The 20,033-nt window shown below is 52.8% G+C and overlaps 1 protein-coding gene across 1 annotated transcript in view; it reads left to right on the plus strand.

Annotated features, from left to right (window-relative positions):
• LOC144821566 (ATP-dependent RNA helicase homolog DQX1-like) overlaps positions 1 to 20,033 on the plus strand; it is a 306,705-nt gene that overhangs the window by 246,013 nt on the left and 40,659 nt on the right. Inside the window, exon 11 of the mRNA XM_078678753.1 lies at positions 5,392 to 5,582. Coding sequence (XP_078534879.1) covers positions 5,392 to 5,582 — 191 coding nt within the window. The remainder of the gene's footprint in view (positions 1 to 5,391; positions 5,583 to 20,033) is intronic.

Genomic DNA, 20,033 nt, shown 5'->3' on the forward strand with positions numbered 1-20,033 from the left:
GCTCCCTGCCCAGGGCCACCATGAGCCTAGAGCCGGCACTGCCCGGGTGGACTAACTCAGCTGGTGGTGTCTCGCAGATCATGAATGACTGCATCCTGAGGTGGCACAGCAAATCCTCCATTAATAGGGAGATCCCTGGCTAGATCTTTTTGTCACGGGCGAGAAAGCACAATGCTAACTTCTGTGTGTTGCCGTGTCCCTCCAGGATGTGTGCCGGCTTGAGTAAAGCACCAGGCTCCTGTGCACATTTTCACTTATGCCTCTCCTGCTCCAGGTTCTGGAGAAGATCAGGAATGACGAGGCATAAGTCCTCTTAGTGACTGCTGATTGGGCCAGGAGAGTGTGGTACCCGGAAATTCTGGGCATGAGCATCTGTCATCTGATCAAGCTACCGCTTCGGGTGAAGCTTCTGTCGCAGCAGCAGGAGGGCGTCTGGACTCGGGCATGCACAGTCCTCACGTCCATGCTTGGAGATTGAGCAAAGTTGTGGATGTCATCCTTGCTGCCGGGCTTCCCTCGACAAAGCAGATCTGCACTGGGTGTTCAGACAAATTTGTGGATTGGTGTGATGCGTGCCCTCGTGAATCCAAAGGCAATCCGGGAACATAAAGCGAAACTATATATTGCCAAACATCTCAAGATATCGCACAAGTCTCACTCCTGCTTGAAGTGGAGAGCTTTGACCCAGTACCAATACAGACCCATTACAAGCCAAACTATTGGATATCTTTATTTATTTTTGTTTTATCCATGGCCCAGTAAGTACTTACAATGGACACTTTCAAAGGTTATTAGTTGGCGCTTCCAGCCTTTTTGCGTCTGCGGGACTAGCTGTCCTTGTTTAAATCACCTGATGTGATGTGGTAATAAAGGGTTTGACACCGGTTTCCACCCAAAGCCTTTGTGATGATGCAATGGGATCTTAAATTAGTCCTCACTGTCCTCGTACTCTCCCTTTGAGCCGATGCTCAGGTTTCCTCTACATGTCCGTGCTTGCTATTGCTACAATTGGGAAGTCAAGTGTGCAAAGGAAGTCGCTTAATTATTGAATTGAAATTAAATGGAATCTTAGTCCTGATAACCTACTTTTGCTTAGTGTCTTTTATCTGTAAACATCACGAGAGCTTAGAAACAGGCTCTGTTAAGGTTGACAGGGCTAAACAAAGACTTCCCCCCCCCCCCCTCCCCCCTGCCCCCCCCCCCCCCAACAAGATGTGCAATTAACTGAAGTTGGCAGGCACAAACCCCCAACCTCCCACTCTAGACATGGCACCGTAGGAATGTTTTAGCCATGGCACAAGGAGACTTTACGTTTAATCTTAGCTTTACTACTTTACCTAAGATTCTGGTTGTTGGTTTGTAATGAGCAAGATGGGAGCCCTGTAACAAAAAGGCATTTTTGTTTTATTAATCTCTGCCTCCCCTTGTGACAAATTGTGCATTCTTGTGTAATCACTTTCTGAACATATTTATGTAGTTCTTTTATTTAACAGTGGAAGGAAAAACCTAAATCCAACTAAACACTGGTAGTAAGTTTGTGATAAGGAAACCAGATCATTACCCAACAATCATGTGGTTTTACCCATTGGGGAGAGAACACCCACTCTCGTAATCCACCAATAAAATATTGTGTAGTGAGCAAGTTGTGAATCTTGAAACAAGGAGATCTGGACTGTGGTGTTGGTACTTCCCCTTCACAGTTTGATGGTGATCAAATCCTATCCTTCCTATGCCTTTTTCCCCGGGTGGGCGAGCCACTGAGGGCTCAAGCTCCAGATGCCTGGCTCCAGCTTAGCTCGAGTTCTGTTGGATCTTCGAGCCCAAAATGAGCCGAGCCTTCAGGTGGCTTCCATCCGTCGCCCACGCCCTAACCTGATGTGCCAAGAATGAAAGAGAATGCACTAACTTTTGAGTTAAAACTAAAGGGTGAAAGAGCTACCCATCTAGTTGCTGAATTGCACAGTGTGAAACCAGAAAACCTGGGATCAGCCTGGCTTCCCCACTTGTCTGATTCTCGGCAATTTTTTTATTTCACTATGCCTCCCCAATACAGCAGCTGGTCCAGTAAGCCTATCGTGTAACGACAGGGCTCTCTCCTGTTTACTACCGGTTTCATAACTTCTAGACCATTCCTCATGCAGTCACCATCTTGATACTCCGCCTTCCTATTCAGAGTTGCACCTCCATTGTGTTAAACTACTTACATGGCCAGCTGATGGTTTAACATGTCACCATCAAAGTGGTGTGCATTTTACTTGTAGCAGTCCATGAAACCAGAGCAGCCTTGCTCCAACATAAACTTCTCATCTATGATGGGCTAAGATCTCTACTTTTCAGGATGGCAACTGTTTTAGCCATCTTTCACTTCAAAATGTTATAAACTGATAGAACCTCTTGCATTGCTTGAATAGGTCAGTACTGGAGCTCAGTTCCTGCACACGTATGAAAAGGGAACAATAACGTGTAGGTGCCCATGTACACACTACATATATACTTACACTGATATGCGGCAGGTCATGTCCATGCGCAGCCACCAGTTCGCCTCGCTATGTTTAAAGCGCCTCTTTCTACCTCCCACTCCTCACCCAACACCTCCATGTAGGACAAACTACAACCCATAGCCTTCTAACCACACACACTGCATGAGCACCCGGAAACAGCTGTACTTGAATCACTTTGTGGCCTCGCTAGTGGTTGGTATGAATGGAGCGAAGTCCTTCCACACGCATGAAGCATTTCCTCCTATCGCAGATCTCACAAGCATGAAAGAGGCTGCGCTTACACACTGAGGAGTCCATGTTCCTTTGACTTGTGCCATTGTGATGCCTCTAGCTGGTATTCTGAGCAAATACCAACCAATCCTCAATATTTCCAGTTCCAGGAAATCTGGGAAAAGAGGTAACCAGACAGTTGCAAGAATACACAGAACTGAGACCCCTCTTCTAAGAGCTCACTCAGGCTTCATGTCCATGAGAGGTGCTGAATCTTCTATGTCTGACATCAGTCAGGAACACTTCACAACAGATAACAAAATGTCCCTGATAGTCTGCAAACTCCCAGCAGCATTGAGGCAGACGCTGCTGGAAAGCGTAAGAAATCAGTCTGTAGTGCATATGTCTGTCCCAGCTGAAATGGACCTTGTTCTAGCCAACAAGCCTACCGGTAAGATGCTTACAGAGATGCTCCAGAAATATATATCACATACATGCTTTTTAAAAGCAAAAGTAAGAAATGATGGACAGAATGCTGAACAATGCAAGCATTCACCCCCAGTCACAAAGATATGGGTTTAATCCTTGTTCTTTGCCCACTCTGCCACCCCAGTTTGGACCCAGCAATATGAAAATCAGTCATGACCCTGTTCCTCATGGGAGCAGTCCAGCCCGAACTGCCAAGCCAGGTCTTACCTGGACCAGAAACCAGCATCCTGGGACCGGTTTCGTGGCATCACCCCTTATTAGTCGGGCTAGCTTGAATCCAGTGGCAAAGTGAGCATGGGACCTATGTCTGGGTATACCCATCCCACTTAGGGCTACAAAAGGAACAAATGATGGACGGAATGCTGGACAATGCAAACATTCACCCCCAGTCACAAAGATCTGGGTTTTAATCCATTGTTTTGCTCACAACGCCACCGGTTTTAAGCTAGCCTGGCAGATGAGGGTAATGCCCCGAAACCGGTCCCACGACGCTTGTTTTCCGGTCCAGGGAGGACCTAGCCTGGCAGGTCGGACTGGATTGTTCCCATGGGGAACATGGTCAAGGCTGGTTTGATTATGACTTGGTTATAACTAGAATGGCATAGCGAGCAAAATAACGATGGATTAAAGCCAGATCTGCGACGGGGTGAATGTTTTTAATGTTCAGCATTCCGTCCATAATATATTATAATAATTTGTATTTGTATAGCGCACATATCACCCCCAGGGGGGTCTCAAAGCGCTGGTACGCATACCGCTGTGGAACCCATCCTGACTTTCCCTGTGAAGTGCCCACTCCTGGGCACCCCCAAGGTGAAGCCAAGCATCTCAGCGTTGTTAGGGCTGTTGTGGAGATTAAGCAAGCTATTGCCCAGAGTCACAGAGTGGGACCCATGATTAGAGTAGGCACCTAGGCGAGAATTATCGAGTGCGCGGACACTGAGCCCAAGATCCTGCCGCGTCGGGTCTTGAACCCTGGTCCCCCGGGCCAGACCTCTGCTTCAGGGTCTGCCGCCTCTAACTAGTGAGCCACACTTCTCCATCTTTTTGTGTTGCTTTTTAATATCCATGTGCACCCAATGCTACTGGTGTTGTATCAATACTAGGGGTGGGTGAAACTCACGGACATGTACTCCGCTGAACTCAGCGGAGTAACCTAAAAACTCCACGATATTCCGCAGATTTCCACGAGTGGCAGAGTTCGGTATGATGCGTTGATTTTCAGTGCTGGGAGCTTGTCATGCTCTGTAAAATCAGCTTGAACGGCACCTCACTGCACACCAGAGGGTGCTGCTTCTTTCTGCAACGCAAGAAGATTTTCTACTCGAGCAGCAGCTTTCTCGGCGTGAGCTGTAGCTACCTGCCACAATTGCCCGCGATTAGTCTCACTAGGAGGCGGTCTAGCGCTCAATTTTCTCACTCGTTAACTTTGCATTGCATTGGGAGTCGCATGCGAGAAAAATCTCTGCCATGCGGTAGTTGGCGGAGATTTTTCAAAATGCTACTCTCTAGGCCGAGCGGACAAAACTCTGCAAACTCCACTCGAGGAGCGGAGTTTACCGCCCACCATTAAACAATACCACGTACCCCTTCAGATTGTAAGCCAGTGGCACCCTAATTCACCTCCGATTCAAAATAATGCAGAGACGCAAGCAACCATACTTGCTGTGTGAGAGCTTCTTATCTCTGAATAGGAAAAGAGCGAGTTTCTGGTTCATATAGTGTGCAAACCATTCCTATGTAACTGGCCAACAAACGTTACCAAAGTGAGATTGTTGAGAGCTCCTGTTTTTTCTTGCCAGACCCTTTAGTGGAGCAGTGGTGCTATCCCTCCTTGACTCTTGTAATAGGAGGCAAGGGAGAGTAAATTGAGAAAGATGTTTGGAGCTGAAGTATTGGGGATCAGAAATTCCAAGGATGTTTTTGAGATGGTCCAGTGCACAACAGGGTGAACACTTACTGAGATCAGTGTGTGGTAAAAGGGCTATACTTTGTATTTAGGAGAGTGAACCTTTAGCATGGCGTGGGGCTATCAGTGTGAGTATGTCAGTGGATATGTGAATGCGCCTAATTCATAACATCTTTTGGGTGAATTTCCACCAAGCGCAAAATCATTTTGCCCTTGCCTACACCTGTTCAATACTCTTATTTTTCACACTCACCCTCTCATTTCCTCTTTCTTGGCCTGCAGGCTGCCCAAGACGTGGATGGCCAGGGGAACTACCTGATGTTGTCACACAAGCATGTGGCTCACCTGCATCCTTTCTCCTGCTACTTGACCCGGAAGCCGCTGCCACGCCCGCCCTCCTGGGTGCTCTACCATGAATTCACCATCTCCCAGGGCAACTGCGTCAATGTGGTCTCCGAGATCCAGCCGGACATGTAAGAAGTCTACAGGGGGAGGGGGGCTTCTTGTTTGTTTCACATCCAATTCCCTACTGTTGCAGGACCTTAAATAAAACATATAGCAAGCAAATCCCTGAAATGTGCATTCTAATGCATACTTCTAACTGCAGGTTCATCACCTTATGTATTCTTCTGAGGCATCAGACTGGATCCAGCACCTTTTAGAGCAGTACCCCCGCATGCCAGCAGGTGGTGTCTTGTGGCTCTGCACCAACATGATTCTGCTCCAGAAGAGAGGAGTGCAGCTGCATATAAGTGCCACCCATGCACGTTGATGCGGTTTCCTTTTCTTATACGCCTTAAGATGCGGAGCCGGAGCTATTCTGTTTTTGTTTTTGTTTTTTTAGGCTCTTTTCACAAATATTTTTCCACTGTGTGAGGGAAGATGCCACCTCCTAAGACACTGGGGTCAAGCCATGGAGGGGCTGTTTCAAACTGATTTTTGTGATAGACCCTCATGAAGTGTGTCTAGGGTGCCTGAGGTCGGAACACAATTTCAGGGCCTATGACAATTGCTCCCAGGTAAATCCAAAGGCCATATGGAACCACCTGGCGAAACTATATGTCGGCAAATACAGGAAGTCTCCATCCTGTGTCTGGTCAAAGACGAAAGGAAGATTGTGTTGGCCTTCCCGAAGTCTATCCCGCTGCAGGACATTGTCTTGCTCGAAGTCATTGGGGAGAGTCCAAGAAAAAGCAGGAATCGGCCCCTTCCCACCATTCTTGCCCTCTGGACAGGGCTTCAATGTGCCATCCAGTCTCTAATCCACAGTATGCATCCTGAATTCCCTGCTCCTTCAGAGGCCTTTAGTAAGGCTTAGCCGCGCATTTTTGGCATTTTACCAGTTCCCTTTGGCTTGCCCTCAGTCCCCAAGGATCCATAAGAGCTTCCAGTTGTACTCCCGTCACTGAGTCTATCCTCATCACCGTCTTTGCCCTCAAACGGGTTCACCACTGGTCCTGGTGCTAACTTCGGTTCCCTTTGGGTCGATGCCCGGGAAGAATTTGCAGCTCTTTGTGCTTTTCGACTAGGAGCAGAATCCACCACAACTGTTGTTGCCACAGGCAACCCTTATGATTCTGAAACCCTGCCCTAATCTCGAGGTAGGGCCCAGACTTTGCATAATCTTTTCGACACTGATTTCGACAATGACAATTTTGATAAAGGGATTATTTTGTTTACCAATATGAGAAGGAAAACTGATTTGAAGAACTAAAAGATGCCATTGGTCTAGATACGTCTCTCAGTCGTGGCCTTGTTTGGCCTCCCGGCCCAGGCCTAGTTTGTCCTCCCAGCCCTGGCCTAGTTTGTCCTCCTGGCCCTGGCCTACTTTGTCCTCCCGGCCCTGGCCTACTTTGTCCTCCCGGCCCTGGCCTACTTTGTCCTCCCGGCCCTGGCCTTGTTTGTCCTCGCGGCCCTGGCCTAGTTTGTCCTCCCGGCCCTGGCCTAGTTTGTCCTCCCGGCCCTGGCCTTGTTTGTCCTCCCGGCCCTGGCCTTGTTTGTCCTCCCGGCCCTGGCCTTGTTTGTCCTCCCGGCCCTGGCCTAGTTTGTCCTCCCGGCCCTGGCCTTGTTTGTCCTCCCGGCCCTGGCCTTGTTTGTCCTCCCGGCCCTGGCCTAGTTTGTCCTCCCGGCCCTGGCCTAGTTTGTCCTCCCGGCCCTGGCCTTGTTTGTCCTCCCGGCCCTGGCCTTGTTTGTCCTCCCGGCCCTGGCCTTGTTTGTCCTCCCGGCCCTGGCCTTGTTTGTCCTCCCGGCCCTGGCCTAGTTTGTCCTCCCGGCCCTGGCCTTGTTTGTCCTCCCGGCCCTGGCCTTGTTTGTCCTCCCGGCCCTGGCCTTGTTTGTCCTCCTGGCCCTGGCCTTGTTTGTCCTCCTGGCCCTGGCCTTGTTTGTCCTCGCGGCCCTGGCCTTGTTTGTCCTCCCAGCCCTGGCCTAGTTTGTCCTCCTGGCCTAGTTTGTCCTCCTGGCCTTGTTTGTCCTCCTGGCCCTGGCCTTGTTTGTCCTCCCGGCCCAAGCCTAGTTTGTCCTCCCGGCCCAAGCCTAGTTTGTCCTCCCAGCCCTGGCCTAGTTTGTCCTCCTGGCCTAGTTTGTCCTCCTGGCCCTGGCCTTGTTTGTCCTCCTGGCCCTGGCCTTGTTTGTCCTCCCGGCCCTGGCCTTGTTTGTCCTCCCGGCCCTGGCCTTGTTTGTCCTCCCGGCCCTGGCCTTGTTTGTCCTCCCGGCCCTGGCCTTGTTTGTCCTCCCGGCCCTTGGCCTTGTTTGTCCTCCCGGCCCTTGGCCTTGTTTGTCCTCCCGGCCCTTGGCCTTGTTTGTCCTCCCGGCCCTTGGCCTTGTTTGTCCTCCCGGCCCTTGGCCTTGTTTGTCCTCCCGGCCCTTGGCCTTGTTTGTCCTCCCGGCCCTTGGCCTTGTTTGTCCTCCCGGCCCTTGGCCTTGTTTGTCCTCCCGGCCCTTGGCCTTGTTTGTCCTCCCGGCCCTTGGCCTTGTTTGTCCTCCCGGCCCTTGGCCTTGTTTGTCCTCCCGGCCCTCGGCCTTGTTTGTCCTCCCGGCCCTCGGCCTTGTTTGTCCTCCCGGCCCTCGGCCTTGTTTGTCCTCCCGGCCCTCGGCCTTGTTTGTCCTCCCGGCCCTCGGCCTTGTTTGTCCTCCCGGCCCTCGGCCTTGTTTGTCCTCCCGGCCCTCGGCCTTGTTTGTCCTCCCGGCCCTCGGCCTTGTTTGTCCTCCCGGCCCTCGGCCTTGTTTGTCCTCCCGGCCCTGGCCGAGTGTGTCTCCTCCCGGCCCTGGCCGTGTGTGTCTCCTCCCGGCCCTGGCCGTGTGTGTCTCCTCCCGGCCCTGGCCGTGTGTGTCTCCTCCCGGCCCTGGCCGTGTGCGTCTCCTCCCGGCCCTGGGCTTTTTTGCTTTTTTTTCTTCTCCTCCTCCCGGCCCTAGCGGTGTGTGTGTGTGTCCTCCTGGCCCTGGCCATTTTTTTCTCCTCCTCCTTCCGGACCTGGCCTTTTTATTATTATTTTATTTTGATTTCTCCTTCTCCTGGCCTTTTTTTCTTTTTTCTTTTTTTTTTTTGGCCCTGGCCTGGCAGAGGGCAGCAGAAGTACTCTACATACAATTCCTTGCTATGGAAGTCAAGACAGAGGTTCTTCAGCAAGGAAAGCGCCTCCACAGATACCCTCTTGGGCAGTTGAGAAAAACCATGTTCATGACTAACACTTTATAGGCAGGTTGCTTTATGCCATCATCCAGCACCAGGTGACCCTGGTTTTCTCACTCAACCTCCCACACCAGAGGGTTCAGGGGTGGAGGTGGCCACAAAGTAGGTTAATCCCAATGTCTTCTCCACCACTCCACCGATCACAAGTCAAAATGCATCGAAACAATTAGGAAGTGTATGTTCTAGTCTGTAAACCTTGCGCTCAGATCTGCCGATGCCAACTTCCTCTTAGGTCGTCAATCAATCAATCATAGACATTTATAGAGCGCTCTACTTACCCGGAGGGTCTCAAGGCGCTAGGGGGGGGGGGGTGCTGCTACTGCCCGAACAGCCAGGTCTTGAGCTTCTTCCTGAAGGCGAGGTGGTCTTGGGTCAGGCGCAGGTCGGTCGGGAGGGAGTTCCAGGTCTTGGCAGCCAGGTAGGAGAAGGACCTTCCTCCTGTTGTCGTTCTTCGGATGCGGGGGACGGCGGCGAGGGCGTGACTGGCTGATCGGAGGTGTCGTTTGGGAGCGTAGAAGTTGATGTGGTTGTTGAGGTAGCTCGGGCCTTGATCGTGTAGGGCTTTGTGTGCGTGGGTGAGGAGACGGAAGGTGATTCTCTTGTTGACCGGGAGCCAGTGCAGGTCTCTTAGGTGTCCGGAGATGTGGCTGTGTCGTGGGATGTCGAGGATGAGTCTGGCTGAGGCGTTCTGGATCCGTTGGAGTCTCTTCTGGAGCTTGGCGGTGGTTCCGGCGTAGAGGGCGTTGCCGTAGTCCAGTCGGCTGGTGACGAGGGCCTGGGTGACAGTCTTCCTGGTCTCGGTGGGGATCCACCGGAAGATTTTCCGTAGCATGCGCAGGATGTTGAAGCACGACGAGGAGACTGCGTTGACTTGCTTGGTCATGGAGAGGGAGGAGTCCAGGATGAAGCCCAGGTTGCGTGCGTGGTCTGTCGGTTTGGGTGCAGTTCCCAGGGCGGGGGGCCACCAGGAGTCGTCCCAGGCGGAGGGCGAGGATCCCAGGATGAGGACTTCCGTCTTGTCCGAGTTCAGCTTCAGGCGGCTGGTCGACATCCACTCGGCTACTTCTTTCATTCCTTCGTGAAGGTTGGCTCTGGCGGCGGCGGGGTCGTTGGTAAGGGAGAGGATCAGCTGGGTATCGTCGGCGTAGGAGATGATGTTCAGGTTGTGTTGGCGTGCGATGGCCGCGAGGGGGCTCATGTAGACGTTGAAGAGGGTTGGGCTCAGCGAGGATCCTTGGGGTACGCCGCAGATGACTTCGGTGGCCTTTGATTTGTACGGAGGTAGGCGGACTCTCTGGGTTCTTCCGTCGAGGAAGGAGATGATCCATTCCAGTGCCTTCTCCTGGATTCCGACGTTGTAGAGGCGCTGCACTAGGGTGCGGTGGCAGACGGTGTCGAAGGTCGCGGAGAGGTCTAGGAGGATGAGGGCCGCTGTTTCTCCGTTATCCATCAGGGTTCGGATGTCATCGGTGGCAGCGATGAGGGCGGTCTCGGTGCTGTGGTTGGCTCGGAAGCCAGACTGTGAGGGGTCGAGGGATCCGTTCGTCTCGAGGAAGGCGGCCAGTTGCTTGTTGACGGTCTTCTCGATGACTTTGGCTGGAAACGGGAGGAGCGAGATGGGGCGGTAATTCTTCAGTTCGGTGGGGTCCGCTGTTGGTTTCTTGAGTAGAGCGCTGAGTTCGGCGTGCTTCCAGCTCTCAGGGAAGGTGGCGGTGTCGAATGAGGTGTTGATGATTTCCCGCAGGTGGGGTGCGATGACAGCGTCGGCCTTGTTGAAGACGTGGTGAGGGCAAGGGTCGGTCGGAGATCCGGAGTGGATGGAGTTCATCGTGCGGACGGTGTCTTCGGTGCTGATAGGAGTCCAGGCGCGGAGGGTGGTGGTGGGGGGCGGTGGTTCGGTTGAGTCGGGCGTGGCGTTCGTCGGTTGGGTGTTGAAGCTGTTGTGTATGTCCGCGATCTTGTTGTGGAAGTAGGAGGCGAGGGAGTTGCAGAGTTCTTGCGATGGGGTGATGTCGTTGTTTCCGGCGTTGGGGTTGGAGAGCTCTTTCACGATGTTGAAGAGTTCCTTGCAGTTGTGTGCGTTGTTGTCCAGTCGGTCCTTGAATGCAGTTTTCTTGGTGTCGCGGATCAGCTGGTGGTGCTTCCGGGTGGCAAGCTTGAGGGTGGTCATGTTGTCCGGTGTTGGCTCCCTTCTCCAGGCTTTCTCGAGGGCTCGGCAGTTCTTCTTGGAGCTCTTGAGTTCGTCGGTGAACCATGGGGCCTTCTTGCTGCCGGGTCTGCTGGGCGGGGTCTTCAGTGGGGCGAGTACGTCCGCGCAGTTGCTGATCCACTTCGTGAGGTTGTCGGCGGCCTGGCTGAGGTTCGCTGAGCTGGCGGGAGGGTGCTGGCTCAGGGAAGCGGCGAGCTGGTCGGCTGTGATCTTGCTCCAGCTTCTGTGGGCAACCTGTTGCTGGTGGTGGTGGATCGTCGTTCTTCTGAAGGTGAAGTGGACGCAGCTGTGGTCCGTCCAGTGGCGTGGCTGAAGGTGATGTCTTTGCTGGATGAGAAGACGGCGTCGAGTGTGTGTCCGGCGAGGTGGGTGGGGGTGGTCACCAGCTGCTTGAGTCCGAGGTTGATGAGGTTGTCCAGCAGGGTGGTGGTGTTGCGGTCGTTGTTGTTCTCCAGGTGGAAGTTGATGTCCCCCAGGAGGATGTAGTCAGTGGAGGGGAGGGCATGCGGGCTGACGAAGTCGGCGATGTCCTCGCTGAATCGTGTGCGTGGTCCAGGGGGTCGGTAGATCAGGGTGCCTCTGAGGGTGGTCTTCGGGTCGGTGTGGATCTGGAAGTGTAGGTGTTCGGCGGTGGTCAGGATGTCGTCTGTGCTGGTCGTGATGCGGATGGTGTCCCTGTGGATGATGGCGATGCCTCCTCCTATCTGGTTGGCAGTGCGGTCCCTCCGGGTGATCTTGTAGCCCTCTGGGATGGCGATGGCGATGTCGGGCGCTGAAGAGGCGTTCATCCAGGTCTCCGTGAGGAAGGCAACGTCAGGAGCTGTGGTGTCGATGAGGTTCCAGAGTTCGATGGCGTGTCTGTGGACTGAGCGGGTGTTGAGCAGGATGCACTTCAGGTGGTTGGTGCTGGTGTTCGTCTTGGCGGGTGCTGGTGCGAGGCAGGTCCGGATGCAGGTGAACTTGCAGGCGGTGCAGCAGAAGGGTCCGTGGGAGCGCCTCGGGGTGGCACGGTAGCATCCCGGGGCTCGTCCGTCGTTGAGTGCGATGAGGGTGGCGGCGTCGTACGTCCGGCGGGTGGGCTGGGGTCTGCGGGGGCCAGGGGTCCTGGCACTGGGCGCGGTCCAGGCGCGGACGGGCGCAGACGGGCTTACCTTTGGCGCACCTTCGGCGCTCAATCGGTGCTCCCGCTGCGCGTGTCCGCTGCGCGGTCGCTGAGGGGGCGTCATAAGAAGGGATCCGGGAGGGCGGGTCAGGCGGGAGGCGGGGAGCGCGTGGGCCTATCGGTAGGCGGGGGGGCGGGGTCGCGTCAAAACCGGCGCGAAATCCAGGCGGCCGGCCCTGCGGCGGCTGGGGCGCCGGGCTGGATCGGCGATCAAGGCAGGCGGCCCTGCGGCGGCTGGGGCGCCGGGATGGATCGGCAGCAGGCAGGCTGGCAGCAGGTAAGTGGCAGGCAGCAGGCGGGGAGCGAGGGGGCAACCAGGCCGAGGGCACAGTGGTCGCTGCAAGTCTGGGCTCGGGGTCCCCTTAAGAAGGGATCCGGGAGGGCGGGTCAGGCGGGAGGCGGGGAGCGCGTGGGCCTATCGGTAGGCGGGGGGGCGGGGTCGCGTCAAAACCGGCGCGAAATCCAGGCGGCCGGCCCTGCGGCGGCTGGGGCGCCGGGCTGGATCGGCGATCAAGGCAGGCGGCCCTGCGGCGGCTGGGGCGCCGGGATGGATCGGCAGCAGGCAGCAGGTAAGTGGCAGGCAGCAGGTGGAGAGCAAGGGGGCAACCAGGCCGAGGGCACAGTGGTCGCTGCAAGTCTGGGCTCGGGGTCCCCTTAAGAAGGGATCCGGGAGGGCGGGTCAGGCGGGAGGCGGGGAGCGCGTGGGCGTATCGGTAGGCGGGGGGCGGGGTCGCGCCAAAACCGGCGCGAAATCCAGGCAGCCGGCCCTGCGGCGGCTGGGGCGCCGGGCTGGATCGGCGATCAAGGCAGGCGGCCCTGCAGCGGCTGGGGCGCCGGGATGGATCGGCAGCAGGCAGGCAGGCAGCAGGTAAGTGGCAGGCAGCAGGCGGGGAGCGAGGGGGCAACCAGGCCGAGGGCACAGTGGTTGCCAGGCTATTCAGGATAGGCGTGAAACTGAAAGTTTGTTATGCGCTCTGGCTTAGACACGACTGACTGTTCGTTCAAATGGAACAAGTGTGGCATTTTGGTACCATGCCTGTATGAGGCCTACAGGTTTCTCTGGGGATTTCCCGGCATCTTTAATGAACATGCGGATTGAGCTCTCTCCTTTTCGATGGAAAAAGCATAATCAGCCCTGGAAAAAAAGCCGGACCACAGCACATTCATTGGGTCTGTCTGCTCACAGGAGACCGTTCCAGCAGTTCCAGCTTTTTCTTGGACCAGGCCACAACTCACAAAGACAATGCCCAGGGCATTATAGACAACGTGCAGTACAGTCCCCCACCCCTCCAGCACACATCCACCCCATCAAACGCAGTATCTTATATTTCGGGTCGGGGTGGCAAGCCGTCAAATCAGGCAAGTTGGCCCTCCAAATTCGGGCTGCATCCTTCCGTTTCTTCCTACCCCGCCCCACCTTCCTCCACCGTCAGTGTGGATGACAGAGGACCACCTTTCCTTACTTGGAGCTGGAATTGCAGACCTTTTTGGCCAACTACTCCATAGCAAGGGTACCACTCCTGCTACTTCTAGGTCCCGAAGAATGACAGACGCATTCATCCTTTTGTAGACTGTCTGTTCTCCGCCCTCTCAATGCCTTCCAGTGGGAGGTCAATCTCAAGATGCTCACATTAACCATGTTCCTGTCTGCTGTGGATCCTGGAAACTGGAAGGTGGCGTTGAACCTACAGGATGCTTATTTCCATATCCCAGTCCTGCGGACCAACAGACATTACCTGCAGTTCACAGTGGGCCAGAAGCATTTACAGTTTGCTGTGCTCCCTGTTGGCCTCATCAGTGGTCTTCGGATGTTCACAGAAGTGATGGCGGTGATCGCAGCATGCACACTTTTCAAGCTGGGGGTTATCAGTCTTCTGGACCTTGACGAATGGCTGATGAAGGCGGGTTCGCCCCAGGCAGTCGTAGACAACTTCCAGACCACAGCCAACCTCCTAACATTGTTGGAGTTCACTCTCAATGTGCTGAAATCGCTCGTACACAGATGCACAGTAGGAAATAAGAATCTGATTTCATGGTTACCCCCACTTTTTGCCTAGTGTCAGTCTGCAGGGATCCTGCTAATTAGGACCCTAGCAACTGAGCTTTCTCCCAAAAATGTACATGGTAAGTACTTTGGTACCTCCACAGTTGGTTACTGGTGTACCCTTATAAGTCCCTAGTACATGCTACTAAGGTGCCCAGGGCATGGATGCAACAGGGGTTTCCCATGGGCTGCAGCATGTATTGTGCCACCCATGGGGGCCCACTTAAACTGTGACTACAGGCCTGCCATTGCAGCTGTGTGAGTTGGTGCTTGCACTACTTCTCACAACAGATATATATACGTTTCCTTATATCTGGAGTCATTACTCTTTAAACCTATAAGTCACCCCTATGGCAGGCTCTTCAGGCTTGATGGCAGGGTGCTTGGTTATAAGTGTGAGGGTGCCCCCGTATGAGCAGGACACCCCTACAAACCCCGGAATCGATTTACCAGGCTTTGTAAGTGCAGTCAACAATTTTAATACATATAGTGGACCTCGGTCATTACGAGATATCTAACTATATAGTGGCTGCACCGTACCCGGTCTTGTTTGGTATCAAACATGTTCGAATCACACCACAACGCTAATTCCAGTGTTGGAAGTATGATCCCATGTACCGGGGGCTCTTTACGAGACTCCCCCCATCCCTTGTACTCCGGTAGCAAACTTGCAGGGTCTGCGACCACGCTAGTGCTGCTGCTGACCACAGACATGATTCTGTCCTCCTGCTGCTGAGCCAAGCTCTAGCAGGAGAAGGTAGAGCAATAGGTTTCCTGTTGAGACCACTTGCCAGACAGGACTTAGTGTATTGAGGCGGGGGCGCTTGCCAGCACCACCAGACTGCTTTGAAGAGCACATTTGGTGCCCTCCTTGCATACTGCAGTTTGAGCCAGTTCAGGGAGCCCTGGCCTGTTGGGACTCCCGCCAGACACCGACCTCCTAGTCACTGACGTCCGACGTGGGACAGCTTGTGCACGGCTCCTGGTCTTCCTCTGTGTCACCTGGTCACCAGCGACCAGGTCACAGTAGACTCTACAGACATCGGTGGGCATTGTCTCCGTGCCATCTGGTCACCTCCAAGTGGCATAGACTCTGTCCCCTCTGCTAGCATGTTCTTCACTTCCAGAATCCACCCTTGGATTCCACCGGACTCCTTCGGCATCTTTTTCAGAGGTATCTTCTTCAAAGTCTCCCATTGTTGTCTACGGCAGGTTCCGACGTCACTACACCCCTATGCACCCTGTTTCCCTGGTGTAGGTATCCTGTTTCCTGGGGCATCCACGGATGGGATTGCTCTCCAGCCTTCTGTCTTCCAAAGGGTTTCTTAGGGGTCCTCCGGGGAAGGGTCCTTCTTCTCTAAAACTGCAATCTGAAAGAGACACGTTAGTGATAGATTTCTTACCTTAGAATATCCCCAGGCGTCAGACTGGATTCGGAAATGTTTGCGTAGCAGTACCCTTGCGCGTCGGTAGGCGTCGTCTGCGGCTCCGCGTCCGTCGTGGGCGCCGTGATGATGTCGTCGGAGTACTTAGACGCCGCCTCCGCGTGCTGACGTCAGTTCTACATTCTTTTTTCCGCGCCAGCAGCGCAGATCCGGAAAAAGTGGTACCTTAGTCTTAGTACCCAGGCACCGTGGGGTGCCTGGGTACTTACCCTGGGTGTTTCCTTGTGTCCCCAGAACCACTGGGTCTTGTGGTCCAAGTCCCATCCTCAGTTGCAGTTCGCATTCCACTTTCTTAATAAATGGTTTGGTCTCCCCATGGAGACCTCTGTAGTTTGTACTACTTACATGGTTGCTTTTGAAGTATTCTTGTGTTGATATCTCTGGGTAGGAGATATACCAATGTGATAGTGTGTTGTAATAAATAGACTTATTTTTGTAAACACTGTTTGGTTTTTGTTCATCTAACTTTCACTACAGATTAAACTGGTAAAAGAAGCTGCTTTACACTCCTTCAAGTAAGCCTGAAGGCTGCTCTCCACAGCTACCACTTTGAGAGCTTTCTGTGGTTATGAAAGACCACGAAAACCACCATAAGTGTTGCCTGGATTAGTGCAAGGTGTACCACTGGAATAAATGTGTTCCATGTACTAGGCCAGCTTCCCACACGCACCCTTTCATCAGAGCCAGTCTGGATATGGTACAGTTTTGTGTCTTTCTCCCAAAATGGAGAGTCCGGGACATTTGGGCTGCGATCCTGATGTTTTATCCTCTGTCCTGGAGTACGGATGACTCTGAGGCTGCTGGGGATGTTTGCCTTCTGCATACTGCTCGCAAAAAAATGCCAAATGACATATGTAGGCTCTGCTGTGAGACCTGAAGTCCTAGTGGCCGCAGCACCAGTTGTGTCAGAGGAGACTGCTACAGACCTGCAGCGGTGACTGCTGGTTGGTGACTAGGTCAGTGGCAGACCCTCCTCCTTGGCCCAGATTTGACAGGAGTCCCTTGTGGGTTGAGGGGCCCATCGGGGAGAGTTGAAGATCAGAGGCCTCTGGCGAAGGCGCTATTCCACATACGTTCATTGGATGTGAGGGAGATTCTCCTGATGTTGAAGGCCTTCCTGCCTCCCATCACAAGGAACACTGGTGCAGGTGCTCATGGATGATATCATCGCCATGTGGTACTGCAACAAGCGGGCGGGGGTAGGACCTTCAGTCCTGTGCTAGGTGGCTCTTCGTCTCTGAAAGTGGCTGACCCACCAGCGAATCCTCTGGTAGTGAACCACCTGATGGGATATCTAAATGCCAGGACAGATGAACCCAGCCGCCTAAGTTTAGTGCTTGATCAATGGCACTCTTTCCATTAGATGACGCAGGGTGTCTTACATCAATGGGAAAAGCGCTGGTTCAGTCTTAGTGTCATTGCAGAGGATGCACAATGGCAGCACTTTTGCACATTGGAGTTTCCATGAAGGCACTTTCCCAGACATGCTCTTTGCCTAGAGTGGACCTCAGGATTCCTGCACGTCTTCCTGCCGCTGCCTCGCCTGCCTAGAATTCTGAAGAAGATTAGGAACATTTTGTAAAACAACAAAAGAGTGTCGTGGGAGAAGTGTGTAAGAACTAGACACAGAGAAGAAATCTCCCTGAAGAAGTCACAGTGGAAATCAGCGGGTTTTTTTTAGGAAGCCCTCACTCACCACCCTGGGTGGTGACATGCTTCATCATCGGGCCCACCAGTAGAAGCCGAATGCCTCCCTGGTGTGCTACAACGCCAGATTACTGCGGAGCCGGTTCTTTGTGGCAAAAGTGTCAAAAAGAAATGTGAATTAAAAATGTCAGAAACTGTACCATACGGAAAAACATTTTTATTCAATGGTCAGTTTGACATAAGTAAAATATGTGTGGGAAACTTACCAGTTAATGACTCGGTTGTTTCCACTTAAAGTGGGGTCAACATGTTTCTGCCCATCTATGTGTCATTTACTGGGCTTTCATCAGGACCGTCAGGTGGTGTACCTCGGCGGTATGGGCGCGCTAAGGCCCACCCTTACCAGAGGACGTGAAAGTTAAAAACAAAGTGCAAAAACCAAACAAAAGTGATGGGAAACCTTCAATTTGAGGTCCCTGTACTGTCTGAAAGAAAAGGACATACATACACAAAAGACAAACAACACACAGTTAGTGCAATCCATCTCAAGGGTTTTTTGCAGCGTAAAAACTGTGTAGACGTGCTTGAGACTACTGAGAAGGGGATCATGGTGCCATAAACGCTATTTTAGTGCAAGAAAACGCCGTCCTATAGGTGGGAACAGCGTAGAAACATGCACTATGTCACTGAGAAATGGCCGTTAGACAGATCGGCCGGTAACACAATACTCGTGGTTAGGCGATCAAACTACCCCGAAAATGGGGCAAAAGGTGATGTAGAGTATGGCGTCAAAAAAGAAATAATTGACAAATACTGGACAGGGTTCTCACTTGTAATGCACAAGATCCACACCCCATGGGTCTCGGGAGGGGGGGGGAAGCGACAATGGCACATCCTGTGGAGGGCTAACAAGAAAGGCGAAAAACGGAGTTAAAACAAAGGAAAGAGTGTGCACAATTACTTATCTGATTGGAAGTAAGGGTGGTCTGGAGAACTTACGCCCGCAACGCCTGCCACCCATTTTTGCACCTAGCGTCTCCTGCTACCGGACCCCGTGGATATGGGGCAATGGTGGAAAAAAGCTCCCGATCCCAAAAACTGATCACAAAAAAAAATGTGGTTTTTTTTCGATTTAAATAAAGTTAATGAAGTTCATTTCCATCCTGAGTTCCAAGCCTCTTCTTGGCTGGACTCTCTGATAGGTCCCTATGACTCACATGCTCACTATCCGAGCCTCACAGTGATGCTGTAACCTGATTGGCTGCCTCTCCCAAACCTCACTTGCAGTCCTTCCAGGGATTGGCTATTCCGCCTGGGCCAGCAGTCGCCGCCCCTGTCAGCACCACACTTTAGCTTTTTTCCACCATTGCCCCATATCCAGGAGACGCTAGGTGCAAAACGGGTGGCAGGCGTTGCGGGCGTAAGATCTCCAGACCACCCTTACTTCCAATCAGATAAGTAATCTGTGCACACTCTTTCCTTTGTTTTAACTCCGTTTTTCGCCTTTCTTGTTATCCCTCCACAGGTTGTGACATTGTCGCTTCCCCCCCCTCCCGAGACCCATGGGGTGTGGATCTTGTGCATTACAAGTGAGAACCCTGTCCAGTATTTGTCAATTATTTCTTTTTTGACGCCATACTCTACATCACCTTTTGCCCCATTTTCGGGGTAGTTTGATCGCCTAACCACGAGTATTGTGTTACCGGCTGATCTGTCTAACGGCCATTTCTACGTGACATAGTGCATGTTTTTACGCTGTTGCCACCTATAGGACGGCGTTTTCTTGCACTAAAATAGCGTTTATGGCACCATGATCACCTTCTCAGTAGTCTCAAGCACGTCCACACAGAGTTTTTACGCTACAAAAAACCCTTGAGATGGATTGCACTAACTGTGTGTTGTTTGTCTTTTGTGTATGTATGTCCTTTTCTTTCAGACAGTACAGGGACCTCAAATTGAAGGTTTCCCATCACTTTTGTTTGGTTTTTGCACTTTATTTTACACGCTTGTTTTTAACTTTCACGTCCTCTGGTAAGAGTGGGCCTTAGCGCGCCCATACCGCCGAGGTACACCACCTGACGGTCCTGATGAAAGCCCAGTAAATGACACATAGATGGGCAGAAACATGTTGACCCCACTTTAAGTGGAAACAACCGAGTCATTAACTGGTAAGTTTCCCACACATATTTTACTTATGTCAAACTGACCATTGAATAAAAAAGAAATTCCGTATGGTACAGTTTCTGACATTTTTAATTCACATTTCTTTTTGACACTTTTGCCACAAAGAACCTGCTCCGCAGTAATCTGGCGTTGTAGCACACCAGGGAGGCATTCGGCTTCTCCTGGTGGGCCCGATGATGAAGCATGTCACCACCCAGGGTGGTGAGTGAGGGCTTCCTAAAAAAACCCCTGCTGATTTCCACTGTGACTTCTTCTGGGAGATTTCTTCTCTGTGTCTAGTGCTTACACACTTCTCCCACGACACTCTTTTGTTGTTTTACAAGATTTAACAGGGGGACCAAGAGTGTCCTTTTCCCTCTCTCTCCATTTGTTATTACTGAAGATTAGGAACAACCAGACCCCAGTCTCTAGTGGGCACCGGGTTGGGCCAGGAGAGTGGTCCTCTGAACTGCTGAGTATGAACATCTGCAAGCTGCCACTTTGGGACGACCGTCTGTCACAGCAGCACGACCAGGTGCTGCGTCCCGGCCCGTGCAGTCTCTATC

This window comes from Lissotriton helveticus, chromosome 2_2 (genome assembly GCF_964261635.1).
Source record: "Lissotriton helveticus chromosome 2_2, aLisHel1.1, whole genome shotgun sequence".
Taxonomy (NCBI): domain Eukaryota; kingdom Metazoa; phylum Chordata; class Amphibia; order Caudata; family Salamandridae; genus Lissotriton; species Lissotriton helveticus.